We start from the raw sequence: 18,162 nt of genomic DNA, 5'->3' as shown, positions 1-18,162 counted from the left end.
GTACTGTGTCCAGTTCTGGGCTCCTCAATTCAAGAGAGATGTTGAGGTGCTGGAAGGTGTCCAGAGAAGGGCAACAAAGCTGGAGAGAGGCCTGGAGCACAGCCCTGTGAGGAGAGGCTGAGGGAGCTGGGGGTGTGCAGCCTGAAGAAGAGGAGGCTCAGGGCAGACCTCATTGCTGTCTGCAACTACCTGAAGGGAGGTTGTAGCAAGGTGGGGTTGGTCTCCTCTGCCAGGCAACCAGCAGCAGAACAAGGGGACACAGCCTCAAGTTGTGTCAGGGGAGGTCTAGGCTGGATGTTAGGAGGAAGTTCTTCACAGAGAGAGTGATTGGCATTGGAATGGGCTGCCCAGGGAGGTGGTGGAGTCCCCATCCCTGGAGGTGTTCAAGAAAAGCCTGGATGAGGCATTTAGTGCCATGGTCTAGTTGACTGGCTAGGGCTGGGTGCTAGGTTGGCCTGGATGATCTTGGAGGTCTCTTCCAACCTGCTTGGTTCTATGCTATGATTCTATGACCTCAAGGAGATCATCCAGCCCCAACCTCCCTGCCATGGGCAAGGACACCTCACACTACATCAGGCTGCCCAGAGCCTCATCCAGCCTGGCCTTAAACACCTCCAGAGATGAGGCTTCCACCACCTCCCTGGGCAACCTGTGCCAGTCTCTCACCACCCTCATGGTGATGAACTTCCTCCTAACAGTTTGAATCTACCCATTTCCAGCTTGGATCCATTCCCCCCAGTCCTGTCACTACCTGAGAGCCTAAAAAGTCCCTTCCCAGCTTTTTTGTAGCCTCCTTCAGACCCTGGCAGGGCCACAATGAGATCATCTTGGAGCTTTCTCCTCTCCAGACTGAACAGCCCCAATTCCCTCAGTCTCTCCTCACAGCAGAGCAGCTCCAGCCCTCTGCTTATCCTTGTGGCCCTTCTCTGTACACCTTCCAGCACCTCCATATCCCTCCTGTACCAGGGCCTCCAGAGTTGGATGCAGTATTCCAGGTGAGGTCCCAGCAGTGCAGAGTAGAGGCTTTCATTCCTCCCTTTGCCTTCCAGGATCCCTCCCACACTCCCAGGCACTCACACACAGTCTCACCCAGCCAGGCCTGCAATTCCATTTTCTTCTCCCCATCTTCCTCTTCCTTAGCTCCTGTCACTCTTCAGGCCCTGCCCCGGGGTGGAATCGTGCCAGCTCCCCAGGACACCTGCCAGGGCATCAGCCGCAAGCCCTGGGTTTGGCCCCGCTGCCCCCTGCACCCTCTGCGGCAGCTGCTGGGTGCAGGCACCCACCTGGCACATTGGGTGTCCAGCTTGCAGGGTGCCCTGCTGCCAGCGAGGAAGTCGCTGCCCTGCACCACCTGGCTGCTGCCGGCTTCCCGGGGCCCAGCCTGATTTCCCCCCAGGCTCCACAGCTCCCCTGGGACCTCTTCCCCTCCTCGGAGGCCACAGCACAGCCAGCGGCAGGCAGAGCTCGCTGCGGGCAGCACGGGGCCAGCGGCGCCAGCCGGGAGCAGGACGTGGCCCCTGGCCCATCAGATCTGCGATCTGCCAAAGGAGGGGATCAGGAAGCTTTCATCTTGTTATTGCAGGGTCCGCAGAGAGCTTCAGGACTGAAAGGAGCAGGGCAAAGGGAAATGAAATAATCCACAACATCTCCTTTGAAGATGCAGCCTGGTGCCTGCAGGCTACGCAAACAGCAGCTGCGGGGAAGTGCCTCCTGCACTGGGGACCTGATTGTCCTCTGCTCAGCACTGCTGGGGCCACAGCTCCAGTGCTGCCTTCAGCTCTGGGCCACTCACTCCAGGAAGTCCACAGAAGAGCAGCTAAGCTGGCGAAGGAGACTGAACACAGGTCCTGCAAGAGGCAGCTGAGGCACGTGGGGAGAAAGGGAGGCTGTGAGAAAACCTCATTGCTCTCTACAGCTCCCTGCAGCCAGGTGGGGGTTGGTCCCCCACACAACAATGACAGGAGCAGAGGAAACAGCCTCAGGTTGGCCCAAGAGAGGCTCAGGTTGGGTATCAGGAACAATCTCTTCCCAGCAAGGGTTCTCAGGCACTGGCCCAGGCTGCCCAGGGAGGTGGTGGAGTGTCCATCCCTGGAGGGGTTGCAAAGCCACATGGCTGTGGTGCTGAGGGACTTGGTCCAGTGGTGGGATTGTGAGCTCTGAGTGAGCTGCTGGACCTGGTGATCTCAAAGGTCTCTTCCAGCCTCCACAGCTCTGCGGCTCTGCTCTCAGACAAGCAGCACAGGTAGGGTGAATAAGAAGTTCTCTCCATGCTGCTCCACAGCTCCTCCCCAGCCCTCTTCTCCAGACCCTTCCCCACCTTCCTTGCCCTTCTCTGCACCCTCGCCAGACCCTCAATGTCCTTCTCACAGTGAGAGCCCAGAACTGAACCCACCACTCCAGCTGTGGCCTCCCCAGTGCTGGCTGCAGGAGGACAATCTCTGCCCTGCTCCTGCTGCCCACACCATTGCTGATCCAGGCTGCTAGTGCCTTCCTTGGCCAGCTGGGCACAGCCTGGCTCACCTTCACCCAGCTGTCCACCAGCACCCCCAGCTCTGTCTCTGCTGGGCATTTTCCAGCCACTCTGCCCCAGCGTTTCCAGAGTCCCTTTAGTGCTTCCCAGCTGCTTGCAAGCCTCTGCTTTTAAACTGCACTGCAGATGCAGCAAGGCCAAAAGATCTCTCCAGGGCCTGGCTGATGGAGTGCAAACATCCCTGGGCTGTGGGAGCCCAGCAGAAGCTGTAGCTGAAATGTATAAACTTACAAAACATTATTTATAGAAAGGAGCCCAATTGTCAAAGGCCCTGAGAGAGCTGGGACCTGGGAATGTTTGTTCTCCCTGCAAAGAAGAATTAATTATGCAAGTTTCTAAATTCCAGTTGATTTGCTTTGCTGGGCTCCCCACGTGCCTCAGGACTGCTTGCAAGGTATTTCTGGCTCCCACCTGCTGCTTCAACCTGGGCTTCTTTAACCTTCTGTTTCTGAAAGCCTTTGCCTCACAGGGTGCTGGAGCAGGGGACTGGACATGAGAGGAACCTTCTTGGCTGGAGGGGTTCTCAAAGCCTGGCAGAGGCTGCACAGGAAGGTGGTTGAATGCCCATGGCTGGAGGTGTTTGAAAGAGGCAGAGCTGTGGTGCTGAGGGCCATGGCTCAGCCCCAGCCCTGGCAGAATTAGAGTAGGGTTGGGCTGATGAGCTTGACAGGCTTTGCCAACCCAAGCCATTCTGTGACTCTCTGAGCTTTATGCGCTCTGCTCCTCAGCAGCTTTGTTCTGAGATCGTGTTGTCAGGGGGTGCCTGGAGGAAGCCAGGGCTCCCCAAGCCCCCAGATACTGAGTGGAAGCTAGCAGGGTGGCTGCCATGCTTGGGAGCCAGGGCAGAGCCCTGAGTCACTTGCTGGGACCAAAGGGATGCCAGTCCCTGCTCAAGCCTGCCATGTTCTCCTGAGGAGGCTCTTTGCTGACCTTCTTCTTGCCCTGCCAAGGAACAGAGATGCTGTGCAGCCCAAGGCTGTGCATGGCAGAGTGCTACCCAGTGCCCAGCGCTCTGCAGCCTGTAACCCCCCAGCAGTGCATTCAGCCTGCACCACCACACAGCCAGAAAGCTCAGGAGATGTGGCACAGAAACTGCCTTCCACCAAACCCAGCTGGGGCCTGCTTCTGCCTAGGCTACACTCAGACCCAGGATGGCTTTGGGTTGCTGCACTGGGCTTGATGGTTTGCCGCTAGCCAGCCCTGGAAGGCATCATCAAGATGCTCAGAGGGCTGGAGGACCTCCCCTGTTGGGACAGCTGGGAGAGTTGGGGCTGCTTAGCCTGGAAAGGAGAAGGCTTCAGGGGGACCTCAGAGCAGCTTTCCAGTACCTGAAGGGTGCTGCAGGAGAACTGGGGAGGGACTTTGGACAAGGGCTGGGAGTGACAGGAGGAGGGACAATGGCTTTGAGCTGGGAGAGGGGAGATGAGGAAGAAACTGTTGAGACTGAGGGTGGGGAGACACTGGCACAGGTTACCCAGGGAGGTTGTGGCTGCCCCTCCCTAGATGAGGCCTTGAGCAGTCTGAGCTGGTGGGAGGTGTCCCTGCCCATGGCAGGGGGTTGGAGCTGGATGGTCTTTGAGGTCCCCTCTAACCCAGCCCACTCTGTGAACCTATGAATCACTCGTGCAGAGCCAGAGCCAGCTGCCAGCATCCCGAGTGCTGTTTGTGACCCAAGTGTTTTGGGTGCTCTCCAGCTGTGCCTCATGATGAAGGCTGAGGGCTGAGTGCCAGGCTTGCAGCATGGCTGCCACTGGCTGATGGGAAATACAAGCTCCAAGCTCTGCTGTCAGAGAATGACAGAATCATTTGGCTTGGCAAAGCCTTTCAAGCTCACCCAGCCCAACCAGTCTCTACGTCTGTCAGGGCTGGGGCTAAGCCATGGCCCTCAGCACCACAGCTCTGCCTCTTTCAAACACCTCCAGCCATGGGCATTCACCCACCTCCCTGGGCAGCCTGTGCAAGGCTTTGAGAACCACTCCAGCCAAGAGGTTTCTTATGATATCCAAACTAATCCCCACCTTCTGGGGTGGGGATCCAATCACCTCCCTGAGCAGCCTGTTCCAGGTGACCTCTATATGTAGAAATGCCTTGAGTTTGCTGCACTGAGGGGAGAAAACATCACTGGCCTCCCAACAAGGCAAGGGAGGTCCAGGAGGACAGTTCTGGCCTCCATGGTGGAACAAATGGTGCCCCCCCCCAGCCCCACTTCTTTGGGACTGGGGAGCAGGAGGTGGATTTCATCAGGCCTGGCTCCAAGGTGAGGAGTCAGCATCTCCTTGTCGGGCTGCAAGCCACAGGAGAGGTCAAGCCTGAAGAAGCCCTCAGTGGCTGCTGTGCAGGACCACCCTGTTCCCCCTGCCTCCCTAGAAAGGCTCCCTGCCCCCTCAGCACTGACTGAGCTCCTCTTGATAAATGTTTGAAATGAAGGAATAAACTGTTGGAATGCCAGAAAGGGCAGGAAACAGCTCTGTGAGGGATGGGAGTCAGCAGGTGAAAACTCAGAGCAAAGAGGCCAGCAAAGAGCTGCAGCAGGAGAATCACAGGATCAGAGTGTCAGGGGCTGGAAAGGACTCATCCAAAGCTCATCCTGCCAGAGCAGGGTCACCCACAGCAGATGACACAGAAACACGTCCAGGTGGGGTTTGAGTATCTCCAGACAAAGAGACACCACAAACACCCCAGGCAGCCTGCTCCAGAGTTCTGTCACCCTCACAGGATAAAAAATTCCTCCTCATGTTTCCATGGAACTTCCTATGCCTCAGCTTGCAGCAGTGCCCCTTGTCCTGGCACTGGGCATCACCTAGCAGAGCCTGGCTCCAGCCTCCTGCCACTCACCCTTACAAGCACTGATGAGGTCACCTTTTGGTCTCCTCTCCTCGAAGCAGCAGAGCCCCAGTTCCTCAGGCTCTCTTCATACAGAGAGAAGAGTTCCTTGGAAAGAAAGGGCAAGCAGCTGGTGTTAGCCACAGGTAACAAAGAGCTGGTCCCCAGGAAAGGAGGGGGAAAGGAAAGTCCCTCAAAATATCAACCAGGTGGCAAGAACCGAAAGCAGAATGAAATGTAGAGGTCATGGACTGGGACAAAGACCCCACCCTGGGAACAGGGTGACAGCACAAAGGTTAACTCTGCTGTTTGCACTGGCAAAGAGGAACCCCGGAGAGGGAAAAGAAAGCACAGCAGCGGGAGAGAAAAGCAATGCCAGGGAGAAAGCCAGTCTGGGGGTGCTTAGCCTGGAGAGGAGGAGGCTGAGGGCAGAGCTCATTGCTCTCTACAGCTCCCTGAGGAGGCTGGAGCCAGGTGGGGGCTGGGCTCTGCTCCCTAGGGACAAGTGGCAGGAGCAAAGAGATGCATAGTTCCGTAGAATGGGTTGGGCTAGAAGCGACCTTAAAGTTCATGCAGCTCCAACCCCCTGCCATGGGCAGGGACACCTCCCACCAGCACAGCTTGCTCAAGGCCTCGTCCAGCCTGGCCTCAAACACCTTCAGGGAGGGGGCAGCCACAGCCTCCCTGGGCAACCTGTGCCAGTAGCTCCTCACTCTCAACAATTTCTTTCTCATCTCCAGTCCGAATCTGCCGTCCTCAAGCATCATTCCCTTGTCCCTCATCCTGTCACTCCCAGCCCTTGTCAAAAGTCCTTCCCCAGTTTATTGTAGGCCCCCTTCAAACGCTGGAAGGCCTCAAGTTGCCCCAGGGCAGGTTTAGGTTGGACAGCAGAAAAACCTTCTTGGCTGAAAGGGTTCTCAAAGGCTGGCAGAGGCTGCCCAAGGAGGTGGCTGAATGCCCATGGCTGGAGGTGTTTGAGAGAGGCAGAGCTGTGGTGCTGAGGGCCATGGCTTAGCCCCAGCCCTGGCAGAGTCAGAGACTGGTTGCAGTTGTTCATGTTCAGTCCTTTCCATCTGAGCCAGCTCTCCGATTCTCAGTCTGCCTCATCACCTCCTGCTGCTTCCCATGGCCCAAAGCTTTATGCAAAGCAGCTCCTGGATCTGGGAAGCCATGGCCTGGCTACACAAGGCCATTTGGTTCATTTTATTTCCAAATGCAGATATGCCCAGGATAAAAACAAAACAGCACTCAAAGGAACTGAGCAGTTCTGGGAACACCGGGGCAAGAAGGAGGAAAACTGCAGGAGGAGGAATCTTCTTGCCAGTTGTGTAAGGCGTGATGGAAGGTGACAGCACTTGCAGATATTTCAAGGAGCAGCAGATCTGAGAGGAGTGGCAGCTTGGAGGAATTCCCAGAAAAGCAGCAGCAGTTGCATGAGTAAATTGCAGGGCACCTATAGCAATGCAGGTGGTGACGTCTGAGCAGGCACCCACTGAAGCTGGCTACAGCACACAGCTGCTGCCTGGAGGCCTTTGGCAGGAAGGGCTTTAGAAGAAACCAGGGCTGGGGCTAAGCCATGGCCCTCAGCACCACAGCTCTGCCTCTTTCAGACAGCTCCAGCCATGGGCATTCAACCACCTCCCTGGGCAGCCTCTGCCAGGCTTTGAGAACCCTTTCAGACAAGAAGTTTCTTCTGATGTCCAACATAAACTTCTCTTGGAGCCACTTGAGGCCATTTCCTCTCCTCCTAGCACTTTTTCCATGTAGAGAGAACATCTCACTAGGAAGGAATGGTCCTGCTTGTGGGGCAAATCCGTTCTCAGTGCTCCCAGATAGGCTGGGGTTGGCAGAGGTCTGGGGCAGCACAGCATCCTCCTGCCTGCCCAGCCGAAGCTCCTGAAGCAGAAGTGATCCTGCTGAGCAGCCACACTCCTGCGCCTGCAGCAAGCACTGCACAGGAGTGCCCCAGGACTCTGCCTGGCTTTGGCCCTGTTTGGCACTGCACTTCACAAAGATGATCATAGAGTCACAGAACTGTCTGTGCTGTGAGGCACCTCCAAAGCTCATCCAGTCCAACCTCTGCACTCAGCAGGGACATCCTCCACTAGAGCAGCCTGCCCACAGCCCTCTCCAGCCCTACCTTGAATGTCTCCAGGGATGGTCCCCAACCACCTCCCTGGGCAACGTGTTCAGGGAGCTGGAGCAGCTCTGCTATGGGCACAGGCTGAGGGAGCTGGAGGTGTTCAGCCTGGCGAAGAGAAGGCTCCAGGCAGACCTAAGAGCAGCCTGCCAGGATCTGCAGGGGCGACAAGAAGGCTGCAGAGGGACTGCTGCCAAAGGCCTGCAGGGACAGGATGAGGGCAATGGCTGCAAACTAGAGCAGAGCAGATTGAGACTGGCTGTGAGGAACAAGTTCTGCAGCAGGAGGCTGCTGCAACACTGCAACAGGCTGCCCAGAGAGCTCGTTGGGGCCCATGGCTGGAGATACTGAAGGTGAGGATGGAGAGGGCTGTGGGCAGGCTGCTCTAGTGGAGGATGTCCCTGCTGAGTGCAGGGGGTTGGACTGGATGAGCTCCGGAGGTGCCTTCCAACCCAGACCAATCTGTGATTCTAACCCTCCCCAGGAAGGAGCTCAGACTCATTAGACATTGAGGGGAGGTGGCTTAGGAAGACGCAGAAGCAGCCACCCACCAACCTGTGCCCCTTCTTCCCTTGGCACCTCTCCCAGGACAGCCTCCAGTTGCTCCGGAGCTGCCCCCGGGCGTCCTGCCTGCAGAGCCAGCCCCGTGTTTGTTATCCTTTGAATGAAATAACAGTTCCTGACATCTGTTCCCACTTTGCTTCTCTCCTCATTTCCATTTATAGCACATTTCCCTATCCCCTGACCATGTGCCAACCAAACAATGAGCATGTTTGACACGCTGCAAGTCACTGGAGAGTGGGAGCCTGCCCTGACCTTCAGGGGGTTTAGAGATTCTTTGTTGTTGTTGTTAAATTTGCTCTAAACACAGGAGAAAAAAACAAACCAAACCAAAACCAATCCAAATTTTATGAACTTCACAGAAAAAGCAAGAGGGAAGCTCAGGAAGAAGGGGCAAGCGTGCAGCATGGCACAGCTGTCCTGGCAGCCACTTACCTGCTGTGAGGATCAGCTCCTGGGCACAGCCCAGTTCCAGTCTGGACAAGAACCAGCTGGAGGCAGCTGGGGCAGGTGAGGAGCTGTGGGCTCTGCAGTCCCTCCTCCAGGTCAGGGCATAACCAGGTGGCCATAGTAGCAATGTGCCAGAGCCAGCAATGTGCCCTTGAGGGCAAGGCCAGTGGTGTTCTGGGCTGCACTAACAAGAGTGTGGCCAGCAGGTCAAGGGAGCTTCTCTCCCTCTGCTCTGCACTGCCCAGGCCTCATCTGAAGCACTGTGTCAAATTCTGGGGTTCAAGGACAGGGAAATACTGGAGAGGGTCCAGCAGAGAGCTGCTGAGGACACTGAACATCACCTTGTGAGGAGAGGCTGAGAGCCCTGGGGCTGTTCAGCCTGGGGAAGAGCAGCCTGAGGGGCATCTCAGCAATAGCTGAAGGCTGAGGGTCAGGAGGATGCAGCCAGACTCTGATCAGTGGTGCCCAGGGACAGGACAAGAGGTAATAGGCACAAACTGGAACCCAGGAGACGCCACAAGAACAGAAGGGACAAATTCTTCCCTGTGAGGGTGGCAGAGCAGTGGGACAGGCTGCCCAGAGAGGCTGTGGAGTCTCCATCTCTGGAGGCCTTCCAGACCCACCTGGACATGTCCTTGTGGGATTGACTCTGGGTAAGCCTGCTCTGGCAAGGGGCAAGGATTAGTTCTCCAGAGGCCCCTTCCAGCCCCTGCCAGTCTGTGACTCTGTAAGAGCTGAGGTGGCAGTGGGACAGGCAGGGAAAGGAAGTGTTAATCCCTGCTGCAGTGACACAAAGGGGCCTGGGTGGTGCTTTCTCTTCTGCCCAGGCAGATGGGAAAGGTGCCCTTGCCTTGCTCTGCAGAGAGCTGGCACCTCCAGCAGCAATAAATTCACAAGGAGAGGCAACGAGGAATATTTTAGTTATGGCACAAGAACATCTGATGTTGTCATCTCTATCTTGGTATGAGCCCTGGGTGTAATTTTAGCTCAGGAGGAGGCTGCTTATGAAGCTAAAATAGCACAGAAAGAATCAATGCAGCCTCCAGCCCGACCTGTGGCCACCTTCCTGCTCAGTAACACAGCAAAGCAGGGAGCCCCTGGCACCTGCAGCTGGGCTGTCACCATCTCATGGACCAGCTGGCAGTTCTCCAGGTGGGACCTCAGGTTGTGCCAGGGGATGTTTGGGCTGGATATCAGGAACAATCTCTTCCCAGCAAGGGTTCACAGGCACTGGCCCAGGCTGCCCAGGGAGGTGGTGGAGTGCCCATCCCTGGAGGGGCTAGAGGCTGTGTGGATGTGGTGCTGAGGGACGTGGTGCAGTGGCAGTGGCTCAGCAGCAGTTGTGGGACCGTGAGATGAGCTGGGAGGCTTCTTCCACCCTCAGCAGTCCCATGGCTTTGTGATTCTGTGCCCATCATGTAGCAACTTGCTCAGAACCGTCCCTCCAGGACCTGCTGCCCTGGTAAGCTGGCGAGTGTGGCTCCACAGCCTGCTGTGACATGGGCACACCCTGAAGGGGAACAGCTGAAACCAGAGACATCTCTGCTGAGTCGGCCAGCAGGGCACCGGCTGCCCTGCACTTTGGCCTTCTGGCAGAGATGTGGGTGCCAAGGGGCACCACAGCAGCCTAGGCAGCTGAGATCATGCTGCCCTGTAGGCATCCCATCTGCCTCTGTATTCTTCATACAAGTGTTCAGCATCTGGCACGCTGCCAGGGGCACCTTCCTCCTCCCTGGGTGTACCACAGACCCTGGCTCTCACCTGGGGCTCTCCAGCCCTTGTGACAAACAGGCCCAGGAGTGTGCTGTGACAAAGCTCTGGCCTCCCACAGGCACCCTGTGGCTCCGTGCCAGGGCTGCCCCACTGCAGCCAGCAAGCTGGGAGGCTGGTGAAGGTGGGCAGTGCCTCAGGGCAGCAGGCCAGAGGTGGCCTTGCCAGCAGGTCAGCTGGATTGGGTGCTCAGCACATGCAGCATCTGCACCTTTCAGGAAGCCAGCAGCAACCACTGCCTGAGATCTGCTCCCCTGATGCTCCCCGGGCTCCCCACGGTGGCAGGTAGGGATGGCTGAAGGTGCCAGCAGGGGTGCAACCTCACAGCCCCGGGGCCCATTCCACCTCCAGCAGCACAGGGATCCCGGCTGCAGAAGCACCTTGGTGTGCCTGCTCCTTGGGCTGCCTCACTCCATCTGCTCTCTCGGGTGTGCAGCAGGCAGTGCCTGGGGGGTGGATGTGTCCCACACAGCCTGGGAAGGATCAGCTCCCCCTTGCCCTGCCTGCTGCTGCTCCATTCTGCCCTTCACTCTTCATCAAGCCTAGGACTTGTTCTGCAGAAGAGGAGGCTGAGGGCAGAGCTCATTGCTCTCTGCAGCTCCCTGCAGGGAGGTTGGAGCAAGGAGGGGGCAGCCTCTGCTCCTTGGTGCCAAGGGACAGGAGCAGAGGAAATGGTTCCAAGCTGCTCCAGGGGAGGCTCAGGATGGATGCTAGGAAATATTTCTGTCCTGGAAGGGTTCTCAGACCTTGGAATGGTCTGTTCAGGGCAGTGCTGGAGTCCCCATCCCTGGGGCTGTTCCAGCAGCCTGTGGAGCTGGTGCTGAGGGAGATGGTTTAGTGCTGAGCCTGCAGTGCTGGGTGGAGGGTTGGGCTGGAGCTTGGAGGGCTCTGCCAAGAGGATGTATTCTGTGATCCTGTGATTCACAGCATCTGGAAGACTCTGACAGTGACTGAGGGGAAAAGGAGAAAGGCTTCACCAGCCTCAAAGGTCTGGGCCTATAAAGCCTTCTGCTGATGCCCTGCAGAACAGACCTGGAAGGTGGTGAGACTCTGGAACACACTGTCTGAAGACTCTCAGGCTGGCAGAGTTGGGTCTGCCCAGCCAGGAGAGGAGAAGACTCCAGGGAGAAACTTAGAGCAGCCTTCCAGTACCTGAAGGGTCTCCAGGAGAGCTGGGGAGGGACATTTGACAAGGACTGAGAGTGACAGAATGAAGGACAACGTCTTTGAGATGGGAGAGGGGAGACTGAGAGTAAAGATGTGGAAAAAATTGTTGGGAATGAAGCTGGGGAGACACTGGCACAGGTTGCCCAGGGAAATTGTGGCTGCCCCCTCCCTGAAGGTGTTCAAGGCCAGGGTAGATGAGGCCTTGAGCAACTTGTGCTGGTGGGAGGTGTCCCTGCCCATGGCAGGGGGTCGGAACTGGATGGTCTTGAAGGTCCCTCCCAAGCCAACCCATTCCATGAGTCTGTGAAAGCTGCAGAGTGGCACAGAGCCCACCTGTGGCAGTGCTCCGGTCACCTCTGGTCGCCCTTTGTGCGGCCAAGCAGCGGGCACCCTGCTGGCACCTGGCAATCGCTTTATTGGGTGCTCTGCGTCAGCGCTGCCATGCTCTGCTCTGCCTCTGACAGCTTCTGCAGCAGCTGGCTCAGCTTGGCCTCGTCAAACTCCAGGCACAGGAGCTCCGATTCCTGCAAGACAAAACCACAGGAGCAAGAGCTGAGAGAGAGGAGGGATTGGGCAGCAGGCAAAGGGGGCAGGACGGCACCTCCGGGTTCCTGCTAATTTGTGCCCCTGCTCCTCTTCTGGAACCACTCCAATTAACCTTCCATCAGCCTCACCCACTGGCACACACAATCACTGACTCATTTAAGCCCTCAAAGCTCATCCAGCCCAACCAGCCTACAATTCTACCAAGGCTGGGGCTAAGCCATGGCCCTCAGCACCACAGCTCTGCCTCCTTCAAACACTTCCAGACATGGGCATTCAACGACCTCCCTGGGCAGCCTCTGCCAGCCTTTGAGAGCTCTTTTAGGCAAGAAGTTTCTTCTCATCTCCAACCTAAACCTCCCCTGGGGGAACTTGAGGCCATTTCCTCTCCTCCTATCACTTGTTCCCAGAGAGAAAGACCAACTCCCAACTGGCTCCTTCGAGGCAGTAGTAGAGAGCAACGAGGTTTCCTCTGCCCTCAGCCTCCTCTTCTCCAGCCCAAACGACCCCACCAAACAATTTCTGCCCTCCTTTGTCATGAGTGTGAAAGGGTCAGTCAAAAAAAACTTCTCACATCACATTTCCTAGATGGAGACAAATTTTGCTGCTTTCTAACCACTTCTGAGTTCCTGATGGAGTTCCTACTCCATGTCACTCTCCCTTCCAGGCCATTCAGTGCTCTGCAGCCAAGCAGATCTGCCTGCTGTGGCAGCCTGGGAAGGCACTCAGGATGTATGCCAGCAGAAGTGGGACACAGAGGCACTACAGTCACCACTGCCACACCACTCAGCACCTGGTGTTTGGATGGTGTCCCCATCAGGGAACACCTCCAGACCAATCCAGTCCTCCACTGTCACAGGCTGGGAGACAATCATCTACAACTGCCCACCTGCACAGCTGCCATGGCCTCCAGCAACAGAACAAGGGGACACAGTCTCAAGTTGTGCCAGGGGAGGTCTAGGCTGGATGTTAGGAGGAAGTTGTTGTCAGAGAGAGTGATTGGCATTGGAATGGGCTGCCCAGGGAGGTGGTGGAGTCACCATCCCTGGAGGTGTTCAAGAAAAGCCTGGCTGAGGCACTTAGTGCCATGGTCTGGTTGACTGGCTAGGGCTGGGTGCTAGGTTGGACTGAATGAGCTTGGAGGTCTCTTCCAACTTGCTTGATTCTATGATTCCTCTGCAGAAGAGAGGGGCCAGGAGTCACCTGGGGCAAGGGCACACAGCTGGCACAGCCCAAGGAGGGGGGTGGCAAGATGAGATGTGCATGGACTCCTATCACATCGCATCAGTCACGGCCCCACTGCAAGCTGCAGAAGCTCTTTTTAGCTTCATTAATATTCCACAAGCTAAACAGGGCAGAAGATCAGGACAGCAAGGTCTGGGCCACTTCAGGAACATGGGGTGGGTGGCAGCACGTCCATGATACCCCTCTGACAGTGCCAAACTGACTGCTTGGGGTTCAGCTCAGAGAATCACAGAATGGCTCAGGCTGCAGGGGACCTCAGAGCTCATCTACCCCAGCCCCTGCCATTCCCAGGGACACCTCTCAGCTAGGCTCAGCTGTTCAAGGCCTCATCCAGCCTAGCCTGCAACACCCCCAGGGAGGAGGTACCCACAGCCTCCCTGGGCAGCCTGTACCAAAGTCTCAGCACCCTCCCTCAGCTCCACTCTAACTCTGCTCTGCCTCAGCTTCAAACCATTTCCCCTTGGCCTGCCTCAGACACCCTCAGCAAAAGGCCCTCTGCAGCCTTCAGGTGTTAGAAGGGAGCTTTAAGGTCCCCCTGGAGTCTCCAGGTCACTCAGCCTGTGCTCACAGCAGAGCTGCTCCAGCCTTGGAGCATCTTTGTGGCCTCACTCCAGCAGCTCTGTGTCCTTCTGCTGCTGGGCACAGCAGAGCTGGAGCCAGGATTGGAGGTGAGGTCTGAGCAGAGCAGAGCCAAGGAGCACAATCCCCTCTCTTGGCCTGCTGCCCACACTCCTCTGGCTGCAGCCAGCACACAGCTGCCTGCTGGGCTGTGTGAGGGCACTGATGGCTCCTGAGGAGCTGCTCAGCAACCAACACCTCCATTCTAGCAGCAAACCTCAAATGCCAAGTGAAGTTGCAAGCCTTCAAACTGCCAAAGTGAGCTGTAACTCATTTCACCTGGCTGCACACAACAAAGCACAAATATCTGTCCCTGAAGCTGCTGCTCCTGCGCCTGTGTCACACTGGTGTTACATAAAGCAGGGCTCTCTCCTGGGCAGGATGGCATTCACAGCCAGAGAGAACCCACTGGCAGATGTTTTAATACCTTTAATGGACCCCTGAGCTTGCCATGCCACAGATTAACCAGCTAAAAGACTGCTTCAGCTGGAGCAAGTCCAGAAACAGGGGGCAGGTCTGCAGTGCTGCACAGCAAAGGTAACATCAGTGCTGGGACGGCAGCAGCCTGCTGCAAGCAGCCTGCCTGGGGCTCCGTGGCCGGGATGAGACATCCGGATGCAAGGATGCAGAGATGCATCTGCCCCCAGCCCTGCGCTCAGAACTGGGGAGGCCACACCCAGATTCAGTCCTGGGCCCTCACTCCCAGAACTCTGAGGGGCTGGAGAGGGTCCAGAGAAGGGCAAGGAAGGTGGGGAAGGGTCTGGAGAAGAGTGCTGGGGAGGAGCAGCTGAGGGAGCTGGGGGTGTTCAGTGTGGAGAAGAGGAGGCTGAGAGGGGATTTAATCAATGCTTATAGATATCTGAGGGCTGGGGGTCAGAAGGGGGACAGGCTCTGCTCACTGCTCCCTGGCATAGGACAAGAGCAATGGATGGAAGCTGCAGCACAGGAGGTTCCACCTCAACACAAGGGAAAACTGCTTTACTGTAAGGGTCCCAGAGCACTGAACAGGCTCCCCAGAGAGGCTGTGGAGCCTCCTTCTCTGGAGACTTTCAAGGGCTGTCTGGATGTGTTCCTGTGTGACCTGAGCTACATTGCATGGTCCTGCTCTGGCAGGGGGGTTGGACTCGATGAGCTCCTAGGGTCTCTTCCAACCCTGACATCCTGTGGCTCTCTACAGCTCCCTGAGAGGAGGCTGGAGCCAGGTGGGGGTTGGGCTCTGTTCCCTGGGAACAAGTGACAGGAGCAGAGGAAATGGCCTCAAGTTGCACCTGGGGAGGATTAGCTTGGAGATAATAAGAAGCTTCTTGGCTGAAAGGGTTCTCAAAGACTGGCAGAGGCTGCTCGGGGAGGTGGTTGAATGCCCATGGCTGGAGGTGATTGAAAGAGGCAGAGCTGTGGTGCCGAGGGCCATGGCTCAGCCCCAGCGGAGCACCAGACTGGATGATTTCCCCTGCCCCAGGTCTGTACCACAGGGGTCACTTCTCCATACCTGCACAAGATTCTCTGGCAGCCAGAGGGATGCTGAGGAGGCACAAGGGGGAATGCCTGCCACGGGTAATTACCCTGCGGCTGTCGGCAGTGAGCTCCTCTTACTGTTCATTGCTTGCAGCCTGCTCAGCCACAACTGCTGCCTTCCAGATGCTGCTAGGACACTGCTCATCCATTATGGATGCTGATGAGCCCAAGCCCTCAGCTCTTCTGCAGAAAACACCACCACTGCCTCTCCTACTACCCGAGCAGATAAGCTGAGTGCTGAGCAGCTTGCTGCGTGCAGGAAGCAGAGGTTCCCACAGCCACAGAATGACTCAATCCAGGACAGGAGCCCTGCCTCTGTTGGCAGAATGCAAATGCCACTCTCACTGGGAGATGACTCCTCCTGGCTCTGGGGGTGCTGGAGGACAGCTGGGTGAAGGTGAGCCAGGCTGTGCCCAGATGGCCAAGGAGGGCACCAGCAGTCTGGATCAGCAATGGTGTGGGCAGCAGGAGCAGGGCAGGGATTGTCCTGCAGCCAGCACTGGGGAGGCCACACCAGCAGTGCTGGGTTCAGTTCTGGCCCCTCACTCCCAAAAGGACATTGAGGGGCTGGAGAGGGCACAGAGAGGGGCAAGGAAGGTGGGGAAGGGTCTGGAGAAGAGGGCTGGGAAGGAGCAGCTGAGGGAGCTGGAGGTGTTTAGTGTGGAGAAGAGGAGGCTGAGGGCAGAGCTCATTGCTCTCTACAGCTTCCTGAGAGGAGGCTGGAGCCAGGTGGGGGTTGGGCTCTGCTCCCTGGGAACAAGTGACAGGAGCAGAAGGAAATGGCCTCAAGCTGCCCCAAAGGAGGTTCAGGTTGGATATCAGGGACAATGTCTTCGCAGCAAGGGTTCTCAGGCACTGTCCCAGGCTGCCCAGGGAGGTGGTAGAGTCCCCATCAATGGAGGTGTCCCAGAACCGTGTGGCCATGGCAGCTGGGGACAGGGTTTGGTGGCTATGGTGGTGTTGGGCTGGTGCATGGACTGGGTGATCTGGGAGGGCTTTTCCAACCCAAACCATTCTCTGATTCTCCAAGTTCATCCCTGCAGCTTTCCACCTGTGCTGGGCTGATGCTCTGCCCCTTGCCAAGCCTGGTGGCTGGATCCTCCAGCAGCCTTTCACCAGCTCCTGGAGCAGACTCAGGTTAGCTGATCAGCTGCTCTGCCAGCTCTGCTGTGCCCATCGCCCTCAGGGCATGCTAACAGCCCTGGCAGCCCTTCCTGGCTCTCCCTACACTCCCTACATGCTTCATGGAGACAGCACAGGTGGGGTTTTGGCCGCCTCCCTGTTACCTGTGCACTATGACTCTGTGAGGGCATTCCCAGGGATTCCTCCAGCTCCCTCAGCAACCAGCTTTACAAATGCAGAGGGACTGGAATGTGGTAGCAAGAATGACTTAAAGTCAGCCTGGTTTGTCCTCCTGAGCCTGCCAGCTCAGGGGCCCAGAGCTAACTCAGCCTTCTTTGTCAGACAGCCTGGGCTTTGTGGCAGCACTTGGTGAACAGGCAGATAAGTGCAGAGCCTGAAATCCCTTTGCTGGGAATCACAGAGCCATGGAACTGCTCGGGGTGAAAGAGACCTTTGAGATCAGCAAGTCCAACACTCACCCACAGAGCTCACAGTCCCACCACTGCTGCTGAGCCACGACTCTCAGCACCACAGCCAAGAGGCTTTGAAACCCCTCCAGGAATGGGCACTCCACCACCTCCCTGGGCAGCCTGGGACAGTGCCTGAGAACCCTTGCTGCGAAGACATTGTCCCTGATATCCAACCTGAACCCCCCCTGGGGCAACTTGAGGCCATTTCTCTGCTCCTCTCACTTGTTCCCAGGGAGCAGAGCCCAACCCCCACCTGGCTCCAGCCTCCTCTCAGGGAGCTCTAGGGAGCAATGAGCTCTGCCCTCAGCCTCCTGTTCTCCACACTAAACACCTCCAGCTCCCTCAGCTACTTCTCCCCAGTCCTCTTCTCCAGACCCTTCCCCACCTTCCTTGCCCTTCTCAGAACCTGCTCCATCCCCTTAATGTCCTTTTGGGAGTGAGGGCCCAGAACTGAACCCAGCACTCCAGGTGTGGCCTCCCCAGTGCTGAGACCAGCAAAGCTCCCACCATCACTCACTTGATCTCAGCTGTGTCAGCTCTCAGCCAGCACAGAGTGTCCCACTGGAGCCGGGAGCTGAGGCACTGTCCTCCAAGCGTGCCCTGCAGGGGACCTTGAGGGCTGGATGTCCTTCCTGCCTGGCTTGTGACTGGTGCCTGCCTGTGCTGCTCTGCACTGTGCTATTTCTGGGCTGGCTGCCCTGCTTGTTTTCTCCACCACCCTTTGCTTCGTTGATGTTTTCAAGGCTGCTCCTGGAGCTTTCTCTAGGCACCTTTCAAGCCCAGCTACCTAAGGCTGCCCTCTGCTTTTTCCAGCCCTGCAGTATCAAATCAGTCTTCCCTTCCTTAAGGATCTGCTTTTACCTTAAATTTGGCCTCCCTAGTGAGAACTTGTGGCCCTGGGTAGCCTGCTCTAGTCGGAGGTGTCCCCGCTGAGTGTGTGGGGGTTGGGCAAGAGGACTTTTGAAGGTCCCTTCCAAGCCAGTGCAACCTGTGAATCTGTGAACTGATCAGACCTGCAGCTCGCAGTCAGGACATTTTAACTTCCCTGTTACCACAGATCCCAGACTGATTGGGGCTGGAAGGCACCACCAGAACTCATCCAGTCCAACCCCTGCACTCAGCAGGGACACCCTCCACTAGAGCAGCCTGCCCACAGCCCTCTCCAGCCTCACCTTCAATATCTCCAGGCATGGGCCCCAAACACCTCC

The 18,162-nt window shown here is 57.0% G+C and overlaps 1 protein-coding gene across 1 annotated transcript in view; it reads right to left on the bottom strand.

Annotated features, from left to right (window-relative positions):
- Positions 1-11,836: 11,836 nt before the first annotated feature.
- Positions 11,837-18,162, bottom strand: part of COMMD1 (copper metabolism domain containing 1) — a 46,318-nt gene continuing 39,992 nt past the window's right edge. The window contains exon 3 of the mRNA XM_064146287.1: positions 11,837-11,965. Coding sequence (XP_064002357.1) covers positions 11,855-11,965 — 111 coding nt within the window. The 3' untranslated portion in view covers positions 11,837-11,854. The remainder of the gene's footprint in view (positions 11,966-18,162) is intronic.

The sequence above is a fragment of the Pogoniulus pusillus genome, chromosome 7 (genome assembly GCF_015220805.1).
Source record: "Pogoniulus pusillus isolate bPogPus1 chromosome 7, bPogPus1.pri, whole genome shotgun sequence".
In the NCBI taxonomy this organism is placed as follows: domain Eukaryota; kingdom Metazoa; phylum Chordata; class Aves; order Piciformes; family Lybiidae; genus Pogoniulus; species Pogoniulus pusillus.
Note: the sequence above shows the minus strand (reverse complement) of the source record. Positions and strands in the feature narration are given on the sequence as shown.